General features: G+C 40.7%; 3 protein-coding genes and 1 pseudogene across 4 annotated transcripts; 2 read left to right on the forward strand and 2 right to left on the reverse strand.

The window, feature by feature from the left end:
* Positions 1-5,185: 5,185 nt before the first annotated feature.
* Positions 5,186-21,352, reverse strand: LOC111338383 (uncharacterized). Its single transcript, XM_022944867.2, has 4 exons — positions 21,271-21,352; positions 11,860-12,853; positions 10,974-11,615; positions 5,186-10,184 (listed from the first exon to the last, which is right to left on the reverse strand). The coding sequence occupies exons 2-4, from the start codon at positions 12,788-12,790 to the stop codon at positions 9,250-9,252; spliced, it is 2,508 nt and encodes an 835-aa protein (XP_022800602.2). The 5' UTR covers positions 12,791-12,853; positions 21,271-21,352; the 3' UTR covers positions 5,186-9,249.
* LOC148716082 (uncharacterized) lies at positions 14,105-16,630 on the forward strand (annotated as a pseudogene). Its single transcript, XR_015995481.1, has 3 exons — positions 14,105-14,656; positions 14,997-15,061; positions 15,654-16,630. The product of XR_015995481.1 is annotated as an uncharacterized LOC148716082 (transcript).
* On the reverse strand, positions 16,638-18,901 carry LOC148716083 (uncharacterized). Its single transcript, XM_088745432.1, has one exon. It carries the CDS (start codon positions 18,896-18,898, stop codon positions 17,822-17,824), a length of 1,077 nt encoding a protein of 358 aa, XP_088601558.1. The 5' UTR covers positions 18,899-18,901; the 3' UTR covers positions 16,638-17,821.
* LOC148716084 (uncharacterized) lies at positions 19,643-20,318 on the forward strand. Its single transcript, XM_088745436.1, has 2 exons — positions 19,643-19,945; positions 20,082-20,318. Exons 1-2 carry the CDS (start codon positions 19,643-19,645, stop codon positions 20,316-20,318), a joined length of 540 nt encoding a protein of 179 aa, XP_088601562.1.
* Positions 21,353-22,182: the final 830 nt, after the last annotated feature.

Here is a 22,182-nt window from a genome sequence, read left to right on the forward strand (position 1 = left end):
GTCATTAGCAAGCATATGTAGGAAGTCCATGGGGTAGCGTTCACTGCGCTAGCCGAAATGGTTTCCTTTCTTAAGAAAATGCCGAGGAAAACTGAACTGTCTTATACATGAAATCCTATTTATTCGTGAACGAAAACCGAAGTTAAGCAGTCGGACTCAATACGTGCAAAAGTATTTATTTAAACATATACCGCACGCACTGATACGTCAAACACCAATGACAACGAAACACTTATTATTCTAATGTACTCTATCACCTTTGTTTGTATTTAATCTCGGAACTGCAACTAACACCCCCTTTTCATCATGACATTTGACAAGCCAGTTGCAATTGTTAAAATTTTGTTCACCCGTTTAGTTTCCGGTGCTGTAGCTATGTGCAGACCTGTCCTGTTTCCTCATTTGGTTTTCGTATTCTGCATGAAAAAAAATTATGACCATGCAACCGTTTCGCGTCCTATCGGCTTTCTAAATACAACTCACACACACTATGAATAATAATTTTTTAGTACAATTTACAGCTAATTGGATGTGAACAAAAGAACGGTGTGTACAGGGAATAGCGATCTAAACAATTATGGGCTATGTAGACATTACACACAACGTCACACCACACACACACGCACGCACACACACATACAAATAATAATAAAAAAATAACAACAATTATTAACCTGTTAGGAGATTGGCACTAGTCCATAGTATTATGGGATGTAGAGAAACCACGAAGTAGAGTTAAAGGGGAACTGAGGCCTTAAATTGGTATATTGTTTGCATTCATTTCTAGTTAGCTTTAGAGGAGTAAAATAAAGTGTCAATATTCAATTTCGTTCACTTCTTGCTTTTTCCGAGAAAATTCGATTTGAAGTTGCCTTTTTCTCGCTTTTGGGACTGTAAGACCGTCGGCTCAAAATAGGTCAGCAGCGGTCGTTTAAGACGTCATTGGTGGGAACCAACTTAAGAAAGACAACTGTTACTATTTCGTTTTCGTAGTTAGGCCCATTACAAGTCACACAACTTCGATAACTCCATAAGCAAACCAAATTTCTGTAGGAGGAGTACGGGTTTATTATCTTTCTTCCCACCAGTGACGTCAGAGCGAGCTAAAATGACCGCTGACATCGCTTTTCTGAGCCGCCGTACCACGAGGCCAAAACACCACTTTAAACTATTTTTTCGAGGCGAAGTTGGGCCCAAAGACTGAAAAAAACCCTCGAACATTGCTATTTGAACTATAAGCTGCAATTTAAAAATGGTTCATTTTTAGGCTTCAGTTCCCCTTTAAATGGTTGAGTTGGGTCTATGTGTTGTCGTCTCTTCCCCGCAATAACAAAACCATACCTCCATATAACAAACCAATTTCCCTAGTCTCTTGGCACTTCGTTAAATTGAGACTCCACTACACCTATAATTACTGGACTCAATTTTCTGAGATTTGTTCGAGAAGAAGGAATTGACAGAAGGTTGAAGAATACACTTTCAGTGTCATAGTCATGTAGCTCGGACTCCAACAAGACATTCAATTTTAAATCTTTATCAGCATTAAAATAGTTCAGAAAGAAGTAAAGATGTATTGAGTTTTACAATGTCAGGAAATTTCAAAAGTCCCAAAGCAGTATAATGAGGAGTAATTGATTCCATTAGCGAAACATGATTTATTATGCAAACTGCTTTGTTTTGTTACTTTTACTACTTTAGAAAGTAAGTATGATGCACGATCCTCGCAGTAGAGAGCGCTATTTATGCAATAGCGAAAATCAGACCTGAAAAAAATCAGGCCTGTACTGGATTGGAACCATTGACCTCTGCGATACTAGTACAGCGCTCTACCAATTGAAGCAGGCTGTTAAGTTGATTGTAATAAACCCTACCAATTGAGCTTGTTAGCTCAATTGATAGAGCGCTGCACTAGTATCGCAGAGGTCAGTGGTTCGAATCCCGTACAGGCCTGATTTTTTTCAGGTCTGATTTTCGCTTTTGCATAAATAGCGCTCTCCACTGCGAGGATCGTGCATCAAACGTATCTATAACCGCAGTTCAAAATATATGAACTTCATATATTCATCGTATCTGATTTAGAAAGTAAGTCTGTATATAAGCCAAGTGGCCTATCCAGCTACCCCTTAAATCTGGTTTCCATAGCATGAAGTGACCAGGAGTATTTCCCCTCCCCCATGGATGGGATGCTAGTCCATCGCAGGGTTACCCCCAGCATTAAATTTGCCGGTATCCATTTAGACACCTGAGTGAAGAGAGGCACTGTGAGAGTAAAGAGTCTTGCCTTAGTATACAACACAATGTCTCAGCCAAGGCTCGTACCTGGACCACTCGATCTAAAGTTGAGCATACTAACTATGAGGCCAGCGTGCCTCCACACTTTAGAAAGTGAAGCATCATAATTATTTCCTCAGAGTGCACAACCATAAATAAGATATGGATAAATATGAGAATAGTAAAAAAATATCTAACTGCAATGATTGTTAGTGGACGGTCTGGATAGGGGGGCACGAATGTCAGTTGTCAGCTAAAATTTCGGCCATTTATCAGTTGTCAGTTCAATTTTCGGCCATTTGTCAGTTTTCAGTTAAATGACTGTTAATGATTAACATGGCAAGTTAACTATTACTTTCCGACCCTATGATTTTGGCTGAAAAGAACATATAGCGTAAACTCGAAAATTTAGTCGAAAACTGATACTTTAAGAACTGCTTTTTCTTAGTTCTGGAATGAAATAAGATTTTTCAAATGACTTTCAGTCAGTCACGACTCTTCTGAACACAAACTTCTGTTTTCCCGTGCGCAACATTCCTTTGCAACCACTTAACGGGTCAAAATGTTGGAAAAAAAGGTCATCAGTAAGAAAACAAACTTATGAAAAGTCCTCTAGCACAATATATTGGATTTATGTTTGTTTTACAAAGCTTCGATTGCAGTCGGCCCCGATGAAATGATCGGAAAGGAACGTTCTTTTGTCTACTTTTCAACTAGGTCATTAGAGAAAGCATACCTTAGAAATCCTGGCGAAAATGAGCGCGAACTGGCCGCCCAGATCTAGAAACCGTAATTGAGGTAATATCTTCATCCTCTTGGTCAGAAAATTCGTTTTCTGAGTCCGTGTCATATTCGTCTGCATTTGTTCGCATCTCAGCAACTGCCACTTCAACGATACAGTCGTCAAAAAATGTGATATCTGTCACATTCCCACCTTCCAAAGTAGCTTGAACAGCTCCTTTGTCGCTGCTGAACCCTACTGACTGATCTCCCGAGTTTTAATTGTTACCTAGTGATTTTGATTTGATTTGATTTATAAGATTCGCTGACAGGCAGGGACACTGCAACAGCTTGCGCCAATCACTGCAGGCCCAGTAAACCCACCCATCCCACCAAGGGGAGGACATCCATCACACAGTAATCTCGTGTGTGGGAAATTAACGTCTCCTACCCCCAACCCTGCAGGAGACGGGACCTCCATTTATTCGTCCCTATCCGAGAAGACTAGAATATCTAACCATTTCTTGACGTTATAGGAAGATAGCAAATTCTTCTCAAAGTCAGAGTCATCTTTATTTAAGCAGGGTGGCCCTTTCAGTACTAGGCTGGTATCAATAGGAGCCCCTCAATTATTTTAAGACCCTGAGTGTTAGTCCGGCCGGGGCTCGTACCCTCAACCTCCCGCAGAACAGTCCAGCGCCCTATCCATTGAGCTAAACCGCCAACAAGTTCACTTTGTTGGAATCTTGTTGCTTCGAGTATACGGACGGTGGTAAAGCTCCTGCCCTGTCCTTAAGCTTGGTAGTCTCCTCCCGAACTGTCCTTTGCCTCAGGGGACGATACTTCTCCACAAACTCTTTCATAGCACTTTCAACCTCGGGATCCATCTCTACTGAAATTAGAGGTCGCATAAAGTTTACATTTGCAAACTCCGTGCTGGTCTGAGGGACAGGATAGTAGGAATTTTCATGAGTAAAATACTTGGCTACCCATTTCGTTACCCTCTTCAACGACTCCTTGGTAATTAATCCAAAGTTTTGGGAATACTGTAATGCGGTGGTCTCGTGCTTAAAATGTGAAACTGCATGTAGATTCTCGATAACGGTCGTAAGTAATGTGCTCAATTCAATATCTTGGAGATAGTTGTTGTCAATTGAAGCTATGCTGTTGTGCAGGCGGCGCATTCCTTCTTCGAGACGTTGAAGTGAGACTTGAGTTTTATGAGACAGTTCCTTCGGGGCCGCTAGTCGCTGTGGTTTCCTTATACTGTGCCGTTGTTTCACCTCAGAAACGGTGGTCTTTGTGATGTTGTCATTTACATGTGTTACTTTGTCTACGGCATCTTGAAGAGACAATTGTGCTTTCTATATGCTTTAGGCCCCGATACCAAAACTATCACAGAGACTTTCAAGAACGACACAGTACCACTTGTAAGACTTCTAAGAACGACAAAGTACGACACAGTACGACACAGTACGGCACAGTACCACTGAGTCCCGACGCTAGTTTAATGCAAACTCAAATCTTCCCGCCCGGTTTGGCCGAGAATTTCGCCTTTGGAACAGCTTTGATTAAGACGCCGTACTTTTCATGTGCCGATCCTAATGCATAAATTATTACAACGTATTTTGCAAGCAGTTTGGCTGGTTTTACTGGAACTGTACCTGGTACCTCTAAAAAGAATAGCGTCTTACGGTGGCCCACAAGGGTAACTACATAAAAGGGTCAACTGCATATTAAACACTGTGCCCTATACAAATAAAAAATGTTGCTGCAAATAAAATAAAAATGTTATATAGGGTGCAGTGTTTCATATGCAGTTGACCCCTTTTTATGTAGGCTTGTGGGCCACCGTAGCGTCTGAATCAACAAGCGTTTTTTTGTTAACTTGGGTCGGCCCAAATTCGACTTCAGTTCGACTCATGAAAAGTTCGGCGTCTGAACCGGGCCTAAGTTTCCGGAAAAGCTGTGGTGCAGCGTCTGGGGACGTAGGGGGGCTGGGGGGGGGGGCGGGGTGCTGAGTTGATAATGTAACTTGGCCTTCATAGAGTTTGTAATACAGCTGACCTTTCAAACGTTAGCCCTTCGTCAGAGCGAAGAGTTTCGAACGTTAGTCCTTCGCTCAGCCAATATGTCTATTTGAAAAAAATCGCATGTAGTCGGTGGTACATTTGTTTTCACGCGGGGAAAAAAGTCATGTTTTAAAGATGTTTATTGTTTTCTCTACTTGTTTCATAAAATCTCTAGTAATCAAAAATGTAGTAAATGTCTTTTCCGTTAGGGAAGGTACGTTTTTTATTAGGGGGAGGGGGTGGGCCGGGATATTTTAGAAATTTTTTGCCAAAAAAGTCGTGGCACTCCCACTTTCCAGATTGGATTAATGAATGACCCTTCACAAATGCCTAAACAAAAGGATCTGACCCTTCCCCCACTTCCTCCAAGACAAAAATAATCGAAAGTGAAAATAACTGACCGGAAGTGTTGCTCACATAGCCTAGTCTGCGCACAAAGCAGTTAATTGCGTGGCGTTGCACGGTGAAAACTTGAAAATGGGCAAGGATATGTGAGAGAAAGAATGAGGGAAATGCGCTTGTGGAGAATGCGAGGATTTCATGAGGTCAGATGGAGCAACTTGTGGCTATTGTGGCTGTTTTCCGACTCGCCATTCTAAAAAGGATGCCCGCTACTCCTCTGACTCTGTTGGGAGCACAGAAACAAGAACTTGACTCAGAAGATGAAGAATGGCTAGTGAAGTGCATTGAAGACAAAGCGACCATTCACGGAAGAAGGCATGAATCTGTTCTTTATTCGCATCACAGAGTTAAATGCAGGCATCTTCTAAATATTGCCAATTACCGTCGATTGAAGCAAGGCAAGAGACTTTTGAAGTCAGTTTCAAGCATTACCACCAGGGCCAGGGCAACTGATAAGAGGTCAAGGCAAGCGAAGCGTCACCTAGGCAAAGGATTATTGTGTAGCAAAAATCCACCCAAGACTGAAGATCGTGGAAATGAGTGCACTCACCATCAGAGAAAAAAAGTGCAGCTGGCTAAGGAAGAGTTTTTTTCCGGCGGAAATGCCAATGGGAGCCTTTGTATCAACATGGATGATAAGGCATACTTGCGTCTGGAAACATCCGAGGGAGCTAAAGGAGCCCGGCAGCAAACTATTCTGCAGCCGTCAGATGAGACCAGAGCTAGATCCTTGCCGGTACATGATTTTCCCGAGGCATCAGTGTACGTTACCCCATCTGCGTTTAGGTTTATCCGCAAAGAGGCAGAAGTGGTTGAAGAGGAGGTTACACTGGTCACCAAAACGGATGACAGTATTGTGGTTGTTGAACCTAAAGCTTACGTGCCTACTCATGCATCAACCTGGGCATCTAACAGCATGCGTCTTAGGTGAGAGAAGCCAGGTATTCACGAACCGGAGGAGCTGCACAGATACCGGAAATACTCGGAGGAACTTCGTGGCTTATGTGTTCGAATGCATGACTGTACGTTCTATTACGAGGATTCAACAACAGAGATTGATATTCTGTCTGTGACCGGGGCTTACAAATGCCCTTACAAGGAATACGAACAGTTGCGCTTGCATTCTTTAAAGTACCAGCTTACAAGTGCAAGGGAACGTTGGGAAGAAAATCAGGACATTGGAGGCTCTGAGAAGGAGATTGGAGACAACATAGTCTATGTTGCTAATTACCTCCTAGATTGTATCAGTAAGGCAGAAACGGATATGAAACATGTAACTGGTGAACAGTTGCAGAGGGTACTGAGTCCCGTACTCGAACAGTGTGATGAGGTCTTGAGAAGAATCACCTGCGTCAGACTGCCACCTGTGTATCCACGCTTACTAGAGCTAACTGATGCTGGTCCAGGTGTAGGCGTGTCCAGTGCAGAGTCCAGAATACGAATTCTAGAGAGAGCAAGAGTGTATGGCAATGAAAAGGTCTTGAGAATTCACCAGGCAAGAGAGAGACTCGGGACAGAATGAAGTAGAGCGGCTCAATGCATGTGTAGGTGATGCTCTCTGTGATGGAGGCAGTTTTAAATGGCAGATATACGAGACTTTACATGGACTTTCTGAAGAGGAAGTTAAGTCTCTTCCAGCGTCAGAGCTAGACGTGCACAGCAGTAAAGTCATGGAAAAAATGCCTGGGCTGTTGCTGAAGAAGTGTGTTTTCAAATTGACGACTCCCCAGCGCCACGGGGGTATATTTCAGCATTTTTGGTCGACCGACCAGAAAATCAATTTTTCTACAACCGTGAGTACTTGAAAGAGTAGCTTGGAGTCACCAACAATCAAAAGAGTTCTGTTCCGGGGCATGGGTATTTTTCCAAGCTAGAACAATTGGAGAGCCTCCATTGTGAGAAAGGTGAGCTTTATATGGACTACAGGCGAATGTCGTGTAAAGAGAGAAGTGGCAAACTATGTAAATTTGGCGAGAAAGATGAGACTACCAGCGCTCCACTTCCAACTCGACAACCATATCCCGACTATGGCAAGCTACCAAACTTCCATTATCTCTCTTCGAGTGCAACCCCCACCGATGGCCGTGAGCCGGATGACTTCCCATCACAAGATCACCTTCAACGGGAAGAAAGCTGAAAAAGTCGCAATGATAAAAGCGCACATTGGTAGCTTGCTGTACAATTTAATAGGGCGTTAACAACCTCGGAAGCCCCCACTCAGAAATGTACAGCAACAAGTGACCTCATCACTCTTCGAGGTGGAAACTGACTCACAAAGTGATGTTGTAGATCGAGTTGTCGGTTCAAGCCCGAGTAGCTCAAGTAACGAATCGTCACCGGACACTAATTTTATACCAGAGCCCCGCGCGGAAACATTACCGAAATCAAAATATGGACGAAAGCGGGCACGGGTCGAGAGAGACAATTACGTTAGTTGGGACAATATAGTTTTTTGACATAATATTTCAACATCTGTTTAAAATGATGTAGATTAATTTGGACTGGTAGCTTTGCTTGTATATATAAGTTTTAGGTTTCTATACACTTCGCGTGTTTGGTAAAAAATAATTAAAAGTCAACTAACCGACATGGAGTAGTTTTTTCCTTGCCAAAAAAAAAACTGTGACCCCCCCGGCTGCGTATCAAATAGGTTTGAACCTACCCAATTTGTAAAATAGTTACTAATGGCCCTCCCCTCCGAAGACCCGGCCCACATCCCCCCCCCCCCCCCAATAAAAAAACGTATCTTCCCTTATTTCGTAATTTATAAAGGCATATCTTGAAAAAGCCTCAATCGTTAATATCGTCAGTCTGTAATAACTTGTTGAGTCTTATGGTCCGCAACTATATTTTGCTAAATGTTCGTCAACGACGTGTCCTCATGGATCTATTTCTGCAATGTTGTCGTCTACAATTCCTTCTGAGATATCATTTTGTGCAGTAACTTTTGAAATGTCCAAAATTGTCGAGAATTTAAAATTTTTTCAAAAGATTAGATCTGTTCTGCTAATTTCCAACTTAGCCTTAAAACAGCTGCGAACTGTTACTCGTTTATAAGGAAATCTAATGAATAATTTATGAAATAAGACTAATTGTAACAGCCTTCTTCGCATGTCACGCGAGAAAGAATGGTGTGACATCCTGTGGAAAGGTTGCAAAAGAGACTAAGGCTGTCACGTAAGGCAAAACGATTGTTACATAATTACCTGGTGATATCTGGAGACTCAGAAATTAATATAGGTAAATGTTATCGGTACAAATGTCTCTCTGTAAAAAGGTTATTGTAAAGTACATTCCTACATCTTTTGAATGCTTCAAGATCTAGATGCTTCTCGATAAATGAAAATTCTTAAGGAAAAATAGTTCCATTTTTTAACAGCGATATTCCTATTCCTTCGTAATATAGGCAAGAGAAACAAGTTCATAAACTACCATTTTGATCTGTGTTTCGAGAGCCTTTCAGACACTAGCTCCTGCTTAGGGTAAGCTATGATAATGTTAAGATGGTCTGAATGTCTCCAGTCACAACAGCTCAGCTAAGTGCAAGGAAATTAACTTAGCCTGATTGGCCATCTTAGAACTAAATGCAGGCTCAGGAATTGTCGGTGATCAGCGGTATATACATGGTCAGCTCTACTCAACGGGCTGAAAAGGTTCATTCAAACATCACAAGTAGATCACAAACTTGTTCCCAGGTTGAGACAAAGTCTGTCTAGTATTTTTTTATGGAGCTGTCAAACATGTTCGTTTTTCCAATCAAGCACAACAATCTGGTGCAATTTATTTACAGTACGATGCACTTCTTGTGAGTGTCGGAGCGGGTGATCAGTAAAACTGTTGATCCATATTCTACACCGAAATCTTTCAGTTTCTTGTCACCTTCGAGTTTTGTGTCACCGAAAGTGATCAACTGCTTGTTGACTGGAGTTCCTATCATTGCTTTTATTTCCTCTTTTAAATCTGTGATGGTATCCTCCGGTGATACACCAACTGCGACTCTTCTACCATTCTGCATTTTCACAAAGATTGGCCTGCCGCCTCCACGAAGCCTTGAACACACGTCCACCGTCGAGTATTGCTTAACATTGTAGTCACCCAAAGTACATTTATCGTCAAGTTGTTGATCATTATGTATGAGACGTAGCTCATCCGGTGGGATTCCTTCTATCTCTTGAATTTTTTTTCGCAGAATTTTGACCGGATCCGATGGTTTCACCTCAAAAAAGATAGACCTACCATTCAACATCCTAGCAATGATTTGCATGCCTTCAGGATGTCTTACACGCAAGTACAAACGCGCTCCTTTCGTAACATTGTAGTCACCCAAAGTACATTCATCTTCAAGTTGTTTACCATCATAGATGAGACGTTGCTGTTCTGGTGAGATTCCCTTTATGTCATGAATTCGTGATTTTACTTGCTCTATGGTGTCTAAGGAATTCGCGCCATCCAAAGTGATCGTATTTCCAGCTTGTGTTTCAATAAAGATTTTCCCGATTTCTTGTGATAGCCTTGAGAACGTTTTAGGACGAAGAGCTCCCTCTAATTCCCCCTTGAAATCACGGATATCGTCCGGGACTCCTTTACTGTTTTGAAGTCCACTCTCCGGTAAGCCAATTGAAACTTTCTTTAGAGTTCCTAGTGTGATACTGTGGAGCTTTTCACAGGATGTCGATTCTGGGCCGATTGAGATACTGCTGCTACTTGTCATACCATGATCTGGAAGCAAATATAATTATAAAAAGAAATCACCTCGGCTTGATCATCCGACGCCTTAACCCGAATAAATTTACTGAGTAATTGATCATAGAAAGCTTTTTAAACCACAAATATATTCAAGCTGGCTTAGTAAGTTATTATCGATTTGGTTCCTCCCAGTGCGAATTTGTCCAAAACTACGTGGGGGGGGGGGGGGGTAACCTAAATAAGTGGCCGGGATAAATAGAATATCCTTCTCAAACAGATCTATAGAGTTCAATTCTGAAAATCCATATATTTCTATATTGGTTTTCAAAGAAACTTGAAAAACCATATACAGGCTTAACCTTTATGTAGGCTTCATAGTATATTTATTACTTTGGGTTGGCGCAAGATAAAGGAATAGGATCACTTTCGTAATCAAAATGGCTGTGAGCCACTCAATTCAGAAAATATAGCTATCATCTTCAACACGAAAATTTTCATCTAAAAACCATCGACAGCTCAGAGTGAAAAGACACACACAGTGCACATACTTCCGACCGTCTAAAAAATTGACTCTGGCACAGATGCGACTGCGAAAGCTCTATGCACTGATCAGCGGATTCACAAAAAAGTTAACAGGAAGTACAGCACAAGTACCGGATCTGACCATTAAATTTCTTGAATGAAATTTGTAAACAGGTTTGATAGACATAAACAAAAACATAGCCAACAAACCTCCACTGACGTGTTTTAAGGTATTGACAGAGACAATGCCCTATTTATTCGGTTAAAGACAGCTCTGCGAAGCCCTTTGTACCCACTCACCTGAACCCTGCACAAAGAACTTTCGTGCAGCCATATAATCCTCCTTCTGAATAGCTGTTGTCAGTTTCAGCTCAGTCAGGTCAAACTCCTTCAGAACGTCCTTTGTCACAAGATATTTCTGTGCCATGTCATTCAGGTGACCTGTACAATAGTCGTGCCACAGAGCATCCAGTATCTCCAATGAAGTACAGAGTACTGTTAATATCAAACTTCCTGTCTGAGCATCCAGGACTAGAACTTTGCGCACATCTGTCATATACTTTAGAAAACCATTTAGTTCCTCTTGTTTAGTCGGGTCAACCACCTTGAAATACTTGAGTCCGATGAAATTCATAACTTCTTGTGCGTTGGGTACGACATCGCTTTTAACACCTGCCTCTTCGACGCCTTCTGTCTTTCCTGCTAGTTGTAGACCAGCGGAGGCAGGAGGTTCCTCTGCCTTACGCTTAACTCCAGTAACTACCTTCTCGAGCCTTCCTGCCTGGGTATCCTGTGTGTCTAGAGCCGTTCTTCCTGAAGTTCCAGTAACTGCCAACTCCTTGTCACCAGCCTGGGTACCCTGAGTTGCTATGGTCACTGTCCCTGATGTCTCTCGTCGCGGGTCTGGGATGGTCTCACAATCAATCTGCATTCGAATTTTAACTGTTAGAAGAAAAAGTGTCATTTAATGGAAGGAATAGCCATTTACAACAAAGGGGAAAAGGACTGTTACTATCAGTTAGCGTTGTCCGACTGCAGTCAAGTAAGTATAAGTAATAGACATTTTTATCCGCTTCAAAAATATACGACGCCATTTCTGTCAAAATAAGTGCACAATTTGAAATGTGTTAGAGAAAAAATACTCTATTAGTAAAAGGTATGCAGAAAAAAAAATCAACAGTCTGACCTCCAGCAGAGGAATTGCGTCGGCCACACATTTTTAATTGATCTTTGATGCCTTGGGCTTCATCTCCTACCACTTGGCTCAAGCGCTGCACTTCTTGGGCTGTAGATTCTACTTTCTCACCAAGCTGATGTTTAATGCTAAGGGCTTCTTCTCGGACTTCTTGTCCTAAGCGCTGTACTTCTTGGGTCGTGGTTTTCACTTCCCCTCCGAGGTGATCTCTAATACATTGGGCTTCATCTCGAACTTCTTGTCCTAAATATTCGATTTCTTTCTGCAAATGTTTCATTGAAGATTCTATGATTTCTTTTACTTCTGTATCGTTCTGATACCAGCGCTGCAATTCCTGCTCATGTCTCTTGTCTTCCACAGTGAGGGGATCTTCTAAAAATGCATCAATAGCATTCTGCCATTCTGTTGCCTTTGAAGGGCTGAATTGACCCGCAATTCTCACCAGAGCCTCGCTAATTTCTCTCCAAAAAACTAAAAACTCATCATCAGTTATTTCCATGTTCTCGTTCACATGACCATATACCAAATTGCGGTAGTATTTAATTCTTGCTAAATCGGCTTCAAAGCTGTGATCTGTACCTGCAGGTAAACAATCCCAGCCCGCAGTAGGAGGGGTGAGGCTGCATATTGTCCTCAGCAACCGGAAAAGGAGAGTTATATCAAAATCTGTAGACTTTCCATACACCCCCGGGGAGGGGTATAGGCAGTCCCACTGTGGTTTGGTGAGTTTTGCCGCCTTAAGAAGCTTCACTGTGGCTGGATTCTGAAGTGTTGTGGGAAGATTGCTTGGTGGACATCTCGTGTCAAAAACCTCCCTCAATAGTACAGTACCTCCACATATCAACATCCGTGCCATCCTTTGAAAATTATCTCGCCCTTTCGAAGAACGAAGCACCCCATCTGGGTCCGGAGAGGCAGACATTTTTAAATGAGACAATGATTGCAGAGATCAGAGCCAAGTTTTCCCTTTCCTCTATGACCAAAGCTGCAAAATAGGATGACAAAGTTCAAGCCCAATGGCCAATATCAAACGTGACGGTCTCAACTTAAATCGATGTGAATCGAGTGATACGAACACGATCAAAACGAATTGCGTTTGATTTAGCTTGGAACTTTTATTAGGTTGTTATGAGAGTCTGAATCGCTGATGAGAGAGTAGTCTACTGAAACTTTGATGTATGGGCCTCCTAAATGAAGTATACAAATGTGCCTAAAAAATGTTACCCGTTAAATAATGGCGGCATGTACGAAGTTTTGGGTTTTCAATGTATGTGTATAGTTGGCAGAGAGCTGACTATGGAGGATGCAATACACCTCTAAAATATACCTGTTTGTAAAAATATGCATACAAAACTTTCAGCTTGCTCATTGGCTGAGAATACACTCAACCAGTGAGGCATAACACGAAATAAAAAAAACTACAGAGGAAATTTGCTATTTTCAGGTTAGAGATATATTCTGAGGGTCAAGCGAATGATGCAAAATTTCGTGACTTAGATCCTCGAGTAAATCACGTCTCAAGGTCTATTTCTGCTGCAAGTTTAGAATAGATCACTAACCTTCAGGCTGTCCTACTCACCCTAAAGACAACACCTTCGCAATTTTTTTGCGTCCTAGAAAATTCATTGTGAATCCCTTTTTCCATAACCGGAGGTCAAACATAATAATACAAAATATAGCAAGGCAAAAAAAAAAAAAATACAAGGTTGGAATATTTTAGTCCGAATTAAAGCGGGACTGTGACGAAAAACGTCAGTTTCTCCGATCACAATGAAATTTTGTGTTTGGGATCTCAAAACGTTAAGGAATGACTGTATTGATTTTTGAGTTTAAATTCCTACGGTAAGTAGTATTTTTCGGACGATCTTTTTCGAGGCTGTTGAATCCGATTGGAACGTACTGAATCTGGCCGAGGAGGTATGGGGAGACCGGTAGTGACGTCATCCAATCAGCCAAGACATAAAGTTGTCAAAGCCATGAGTGTTATTTCGATGGTTTTATAAGTGTAAGAAACGCGAAAAGTTCGAATCTTACGATTATAATTTTACAGCTGGCATATCAAAATGCCTTCACCTCGATGTGTTGTGCAGGGATGCAGCAATAGATCAAATCCACAAGATGGAATCTCTCTACACGACTCCCCCGTTAACAAAAACCTTGCCGCGAAGTGGAAAAACTTTGTCAGCCTTCACAGAAAAAACTTCGATCCCGAAGGCCGGTTTGTTGTTTCTGAGCATTTTTTAGAATCGTGTTTCTCAAGGACATGCCATCTAAAAGGGGCATTGAGAAGATTTTTACCAGGATCAGTACCAACTAACTGGAAAAGTTTGAGAGAAAGCCGCGATAATCACGAGAAAACCTCAAGTACTTCATCGAAGGATCACGCATGGTGAGTCGACTTTTCTAATCAATTTTTCTCAACTATTCCACACCTGTAGGAAATATCTAAAAAACACATAAACTGTATAATTTTCCAAGCTTTCATTCACTATTCGTTATTCGTTGGTTTATTGTAACTTGCAGTGAAGTATTCTGGAAATCTGTCTAAATAGTTTTTCGACAGTTTGTCAAAGTGGAGGTGTTAGTCGCATTCATTAGTGAGATTTAGCAAGAGGACGGGAACGTCATTTCAGAACGGAAGAGCACGCGGAATAGTCTGGACACGAGTCTCGCACGACTTCCGGTGATGGCGTTGCCGGTGTCGCTACATGTTTAGGACGGCATTTCGATGGTTTTCCCGTCCTGATCAAAACGTCTGAAATTTGTATTCATAAAACCGGTTGAAAAGGTAAGAGAATCTCTTAGAATTATACAAATAAAAGTTTCCAGGCTAGGTGTTTCTCATTGTAATGTTTATAGGGCGTTTTGTCCAATTGCTCTCCTACATGGGCCTATTTCTTCTTACAGCTGTGAGCGAAATTTATTAATTGATTATCAATCAAAACTTAGCGTCACGCATCTCAGTTGTTGTTTTTTTTCTCTCGATTTTGTGGGTTCGTCTCTTACACAGTTTAGGTACGCTGACAACTCTTAGAAAGATAAACTTGCGAAATCTAATGTGATTTTAGTAAACAGCATGAGCAAGTTGATCAGTTCATTTATTGAAATTGATGCAAATTTTTTTTCAGTCTGTTGTTGTCGTTGTTTCCGCGATGGATGCAAGCAGTACAGAAAGCTCTGGCCCAAAAGAAAAGTGAGAATGAAATTTAATGTTTTCGTAAATAAGTGTAAACATTTTTAGCAAGCAATTTCGAACGCGAAAAAATATGCATCTAGATAGAAAAGGAAAATGTAAAATAATGCAAATTATTAAAAACGGGATCATTGGATAATGCAATTCAAGACTTTTTACTGGCTTAGCCATTATGGTATATGAGCCAATATACCATAATCTACAAATATGGTAAGCGTACGTGTCAGCTTAAAATCAAAAGGGAGCTAAAAAATCCAGTTTCTTCTTACAAAATAATAATTTCTTGGGGGCGTTTTTAATAAAACAATTATTCCACTCGCGCTTGTTGGATATGAGATGATTATAGCCAACTCGGCGCTATGCGCCTCGTTGGCTATCTATCATCTCATAACCAACGCGCGCTCCTGGAATAATTGTTAATTAGCCATGTGTTTTTCTGAATGACACTTTATTTAGATTAGAGGAGTAACATCGCCAAATATTTTGGCATTTTAGCTTATTTTATGTTCAAGTAACTTTATACCAACTTAAGACAGTAGGTTTTTTTATATGCCCACTTTTCTAAGAATCTTTTGTTTATGATTGTTATCAGATCAATCATGGTGTGGACTGAAGAAAGAGATATGAAACTCTTGCGAACTATGGCAGCTGAAGGGGTTTTTGTCAACAATAAAGCGGGAAGCAGAGAGAGAGGAGCACTATGGCAGGCTGTTGCTTCTGACCTTGTGGCAGAGGGTCTGCCCGTCATTTCACGGTCAGTCAGAGACCGGTATAATATTCTGGCCAAGAAGTGGCGCTTAAGAGTGAGGGAGGAAGAGAGCGAGAGTGGTGGTGGGGATGAAGAAATGACTGAAGTTGAAAAGCTGTCGGAGGAGTTGGTGGTAATGGAAAGGGAGTCTGAGATGAAAAATGGGCAGAGGGATGAAGAGAAGAAATTAGTGGAAGGAGAGAAAAAGAAAGCAGTAGAGATGAGGGAAAGAGCCATGGAGAGGCTAGGACAAACCAAAAAGAGGCAAAAAGAAACAGAAGCTGATGAGGGAAAAGGGGAGAAAAAGAGAAGAAGATCAGGAGGAGAGGCATTAGAGTGGTTAAGAGAAAAGGGAGACACCATGCGTGAAATGAAAGAGCAAGAATTCACAAGAGAAGAAAGGGAGGCCCAGAGGTCTCAAAATGAACAGTTAATGTTGCAGATACAGGCCCAAAATGAGCAAATGAAATTTTTCCAACAGAAAATGCTACAGCAATGCAGCATCAGCAACAACAGCAAAATCAGCAACAACAACAATTTCTAATGTTACAGCATCAGATGATGCAAGTTTTGTCGCAACAACTTTCAAAGAGAGATTAATTATATCAACAAATTTTCAGTAAACTTTAATTAATACATGTATGTATTATTATTGTTTGAGTTTAAGAGTTTTGTATAATTATGAAACAACATTTTGTTTGAAATGTAACCTTTTTCTGAAAAAAAGGTAAAGGCCAATTATTTTTATGAAAGAAAAGTTTTGGTCAGCAGGCCTTCGTAAATTTAAATGTAATGCGAATAAAAAAGGGAAAATAACAATTTTCAATGTTGAATTCAAAATAATTTAATGGGTGCCTGTGCTACATGATTCAACTGCTTTGAAACTTCTTTCTCAAAGAGTACTTCATACAATCAGTACAAAATGTGTTTACCTGCTAAAGTAATTGGTATACTACGTACCATTGATACAGTGGCTGTAAATGTTACCCTGGGGCCAGGGTTTGGACACTTTTGAGGTTTTTGACTTTTCAAGAAATTCCAGTGAACCTTAGTCAGCAAGGGAACTGATTGGTTCCTTCCAAATGGCACAAATATTTACATAAATGTTACACAAGAATGACGAGTAAACAAAAACGCTTTGCACTCATTGAAAGCCGACTAATTTTCCACGATTCTCCGGGAGCCAAACCTAAATCCCATGACTATCCAGGTCCAGGAGGTGAAATCATAAAAATTAATTTCATGACTTTCTGGGGTTTCTAGGTCTCATATGAACCCTGCTACCGCATAAATGAAGGATTAAAACTAAGAAAAATGTTAAAATTACAAAGATGGGTGATGCCACCAAAATCTACACTTTTTTGAAAAAATCGCAAAAAAACAGTGACAAAAATTGTTGCACTTTCTGTGCTAAAGAGAAATATCACTCAATCTACATGTCATTACTAACAAATTTTTTTAAATTTGTAATCCTCCACTAAGAGTAAAGAGTGAATATGTGTTGCCATGCCAATGAAAATTTCTACATCCCAACATTCATATAAAAAATTTCCATCGAATAAATGGCACAGAGTTGCCTTCAGTTAATAATACATTAAAAAAAAAAAATTTCTTTAACATTGTAAGATTGACAAATTTTACAGTACAAGAATACCATTCATGACTGATTCACAAGTTACACAAAGAAATTTTCATCATTTCATTGAGGTGACTGGTCAAGACAGCTGACTGGTTCCTTACTAAAAGGTTATTGTAAGATTTTGGACTTGACCATGCATAATTCTAAATTATAGCAGCTCACGATCAGTTGTTTTGAAAAAATAAATGAAAGTACTGAGGTATTGATTTATTCAGTTTGAAATATTCAGTCATGGCAAAGGAGCTCCTCACCTAAACTGAAGAAACATTATTTCTTTATCTTTTTATAGTCAGCTAATGCATAACCAGTTACCTCTGCTGATAGAGTGTGCAACTCTTCCATAGGCCTTACTACAGAATAAGACAAAGTCAAGTTATTGGAAGTAGTCCTGCAAAGAAGGTGGTTGAACTTCAAACTTTTCTGAGACAATGTTCCCATACAGACAGGTCAAGGCATTTTCCAAAAGGGCACAAACAATGCAAAATTTTCCCACTGAACTCAAGTTAATTTTCAATTGGCTTTTAAAATCAATGAACTTAAAATATTTTGTAATGTTACCAAAAAGCCACTCAACTGCAACTCTTACTTCACTCATAGCTGTATTGTACAAGAGCATTTGCGGAGTGAGTTGAATGTTTTTGAATGGGGCTGGCAAGTGTGCGCCCAAAGGATATGCGGGATCCCCATAGAGACAAAGAGGATCCCCATTATAAAATGCCACCCTCCGCACCTCATTCAGAATGCCCGATTGCTGGAGTATTGTACTATCGTGTCTTTTCCCTTCAAAGGGGCCATGAAGGTTTGCAATTAATCCATTTGGGATCACAACACCCTGAAATTTTATGGAATGGATTCTCTTGTGACCATTGTACATAACTCTTTGGTTTTCATGTGGCCTCGCTATCCCACGCACAGTTCCATCAATAAAACCAAAACAATTACTCAATGGAGCACCAAGACGGTGCACAGCCTCTGCATAACTGTGCAGCTGGTCAGGCTGCAAAAAGAACTGATCCCAGCTGCGTAGTCGATAGTTACGATTATCATTGATGAAATCGATCATGGTGTTAAATATTAAGCAGAGCTCTGTTGGATTCCTGCCAAAGCGGGGTACCATGTCTGTGTACCTACAAGGGTATGCCAATCTCTTCAACAAAATGCACAGACCCTCCATTCCACCACAAACGGTTCTTTGTTCGCAAGTAATTTTTTCTGGAATGCCTAAACATTCACATAATTCTGGCAGATCTTTCTTTGCAAATCTGAGCTCCCCCTTACACTCCACATCGCTCCACTCGTCTAAACTGAATCTAGGGGATTTCCAGTATGGGAAAATCGGTTTTGAGGAGTATGCGTCATAAAGAAGTACAAATGCATCATCGTCGATGATATCAAAGAAGCTGGCTGTTAACAGAGCATTGCGGACGGAGCCTAAGCCACCACTAGCCATGATCTGAGATATGGAAACTCACGAAGGACTCGCAATACAGAGCACACGAAAGCCGGTTTCACGAAGACAACACGCATAAAAAGATGACGACAACTACAAAAAATTCACAGTAACTTATTTAATGGGTTCGATTATACAGAAATAAAACAAACACTACCTTCTGAAATTTTGTTCAAGTCCAGTTGGAATTGAAAAGCCCATCTCAATTGGTATCCCAACAACTTCGTACGGAGCAAATCTTGTCGAAGGCATCCATGTGTGCACTCGACGCGAGATGTCTAGTAAAACTCATTTCGTTACCCATAATTGTACCTGTAAGTGTAACTTTATGACAAAAATCAGTTGATATTCTGGAACAGAAATTTGCGAGATGTTTTCTTTGCTAAATCACTACTTTTCAACACAACGCCGTTCTCGACCCAGTTTCTTACCGGTATTTTTGCTGCGCGCGCCGTTGTCAACTGACGTTCCCGTTCTCTTGCTAAGTCTCTCTATTAGAATGCAAAGACGTGACCGTCCAGCAAAATTCAAACTTCGTATTTATCAAATGTTCATAATATTTATAATATTAATTGATCTATATAGACTATGAAAGAGATATTTCATTCGAAGACTGCGATGCCACTCTGCCTGGCAAATCCTGTAATAGAGATAAACCATGAACGCGAAGTGCATCCACAGCGGAACACGGCATAAAACGTCACTGATGGTATCCACAGTGAACTTGATAAAAAGGTTATTGTGATGTTCAACTGTTTGATTTTAACTCATTATACGTATAAGCTGTCTTCTATAAAACAATACCAATGTCTATCAATATTGATCTTATGTGATCTCTGCATGCAGCTACCGACATCTACATCGTCAGATTTCGCGAACGGGTCTGAAATCATTGCCGATTCTGGTTCTTTGAATAACGATGCTTCTGGGGATCAAGAAGTATCTTCGGAGTTAACGGGAAATTCCGCCGTTGAGATTGCCGTTTCTCATTTCGAAACAGATGAGCTTGCGGCTTCGTTTCCCGCCAAGGAAACAATAGATTACCAGGTAAAAACAAGAGAGATTTTGCATGCGAACACACGCGATCGTGTCAGTACATATAAACAACACATGGCCAAGTCAAGGAATTCCAACGTATTAGAGTCAAATTATATCATTAAATGCTCCATTTTCGTCATTTTAGGAAGAGACTCACTTATACCTCCACCAGAGTTGCGACGCGTGCAAGTTTGTGGGAGACGAAAACCGAAGTCGGAAGAAAACAATCGACACGCTGACGACCAAAATAAATAGACTTAAAGATCACCTACAGGAAAAGGAAATCAAATTCCTCAATTACATTGGTTCTTTCATCAGGAAAAGTACTGTTCACATCACTTTCAAGGGAAGCTATCGAGGGAATGGAGCAATAACTAGATGATCGATCACTTTCGCTTGAAGACATAATGATTTTGCCCTGCAAGCTCTCTTGCCTTCGAGTTGTCTTGATTGGATGACGTCACTACGCTTTGACTCGTTGCTGTGTCCTGCCGCTCATTTATTCAACAGCAATATGGCGAAGGGCGATTTCGCAACGGAAAAGTTTCATTTTCTCGGCGGTCGTTGGCTAGATTTTTCTAATATTTAATACATATGTTATTCAAAGTGCATAAATTCGAGATATTGTTGTAAAAAGGTTTTACGAAATGATACGTTTTTCGTAACAGTCCCGCTTTAAGCTATCCAAGTTTTCTGTTTTCAGTTGTGATCTCAAGACTAGCTCCTTTTAAGAAAACTAACATTGTATTTAAAGACAAGAGAATACTAGCTTTTTTGATCTGTCAGAAGATTGCGTGACGGAAGAAGAAAACGATGCACAGCCACGATACGGTCGAATCAGACTCAGTCACTTAGGAAGCGATATAAATCGATATTTCTGTTCCAAATTTAAGATTTGTGACACAAAATTATTTAAAACGAAACGTTAATTTTAATATCTTAGGCTGATCAACAACAGAAAACGGCAAACATGATAACTGTGGGGCACAGAAAATGTGCTCGGCTCGATAAATCGCTCTCTAACTACAACTGAACCGCGAACCTATCAACTACGGCCGCAAATAACAGTAATATGTCGATCAATGAGCTGACTTACTATTCAGTCACTTTCGAAGCACCATAAACGACTTTTTAAAGAGCTTCTCGAGACCAAACAACGGCGGTACGAAGGAGATTATGATTCTTGAAGCACTTGTTTATGTATTAAATTTTTGTATTCGCTCGACAAATTCCTCACTCCCAGAGGTTGTGAACTCAACAAATCTTAAAGAATGTTTTTAGTGAAGGATAAAGCATTTTTGATTGCAAAAAAAGTGTTAAATAAAATGACTTACCGCTCGATTTTCCTCCTTTGATCTACATTTGTGTGGTTCTCTCGTTTAAGCAAACTTCTCGTCTTGGAATAAGCGGAAGTGAGTGGGCTCGAAACGTAACACGGGAAAGCTGAACAAAAAAATTAAAATAGGGGCACGGAGGGTGGGGGAGATTGAGCCTTGTCCTCTGGTCAGTTCTACCTCTCCAAAACTCCTGAACATGTAAATATCGATGAGAACTTCTTAGTTTAGAACATGGTGCCGCACTGGCAACAGCTGTTTTTGCTTTCATAATGCAATACTTCACCTGGAGACCAGCATGATGCGGTCACGCTGTTTGTCTGTTTAAGGTTGAAGTTACCAGGAAAATTACAAGAATCTCTGAAGAGATCCGAGCACTTTTGATTCTCTAATTTCACATTCACACACACACGCTCGCGCACACAAACACACAGAAAAGCATATTTCAGTTGGGATCATGATGAAAGGCAGCGTGATACGTTTTGACAAAATTAGCGGGAATAAAAAGTAACGCAATTCGTGTTCACTTTCACATTTGAGAACTGATGGCAGAATGAGTGTGTCATTTGAAAAATTGCAAACGGGTTCACAGGTATCCCAGCCTGTAGAGCAGGCGTAATTTTGGCGAGCGAGTGCACAGTATTTTCGCAGCGAAAATTATGGCCGTCATCTTTGATTCACATGGAAGAGGAAAGCTGAGGAGAGAAAGAAATTTGTACCAAGGGGGGTAAACGACAACGAAAGAGTCTTCAAATTAAACATGGCCAGTTGGATTAACCATAACGCGCTTCTAAACGTTAACCGCCCTAATAAGACGCCTATACTGCAGGCTACAGGTATCCATGAGTCTTAATGGGGTGAATGGGAACGTATGTGGCCAGTTATGCAAAATTCCAACATTAATAAAGGGAG

The sequence above is a fragment of the Stylophora pistillata genome, chromosome 14 (genome assembly GCF_964205215.1).
Source record: "Stylophora pistillata chromosome 14, jaStyPist1.2, whole genome shotgun sequence".
NCBI lineage: Eukaryota > Metazoa > Cnidaria > Anthozoa > Scleractinia > Pocilloporidae > Stylophora > Stylophora pistillata.

Coding starts and splice junctions, on each gene's coding strand:
- LOC111338383 (XM_022944867.2), bottom strand. CDS start 12,790: ATGTCTGCCTCTCCGGACCCAGATGGGGTGCTTCGTTCTTCGAAAGGG. Junction 11,616..11,859: donor ACGCAATTCCTCTGCTGGAG/GTCAGACTGTTG, acceptor TTCTTCTAACAG/TTAAAATTCGAATGCAGATT. Junction 10,185..10,973: donor GTTCTTTGTGCAGGGTTCAG/GTGAGTGGGTAC, acceptor ATTTGCTTCCAG/ATCATGGTATGACAAGTAGC.
- LOC148716083 (XM_088745432.1), bottom strand. CDS start 18,898: ATGGCTAGTGGTGGCTTAGGCTCCGTCCGCAATGCTCTGTTAACAGCC.
- LOC148716084 (XM_088745436.1), top strand. CDS start 19,643: ATGTTCAACTGTTTGATTTTAACTCATTATACGTATAAGCTGTCTTCT. Junction 19,946..20,081: donor AGGAAACAATAGATTACCAG/GTAAAAACAAGA, acceptor TCGTCATTTTAG/GAAGAGACTCACTTATACCT.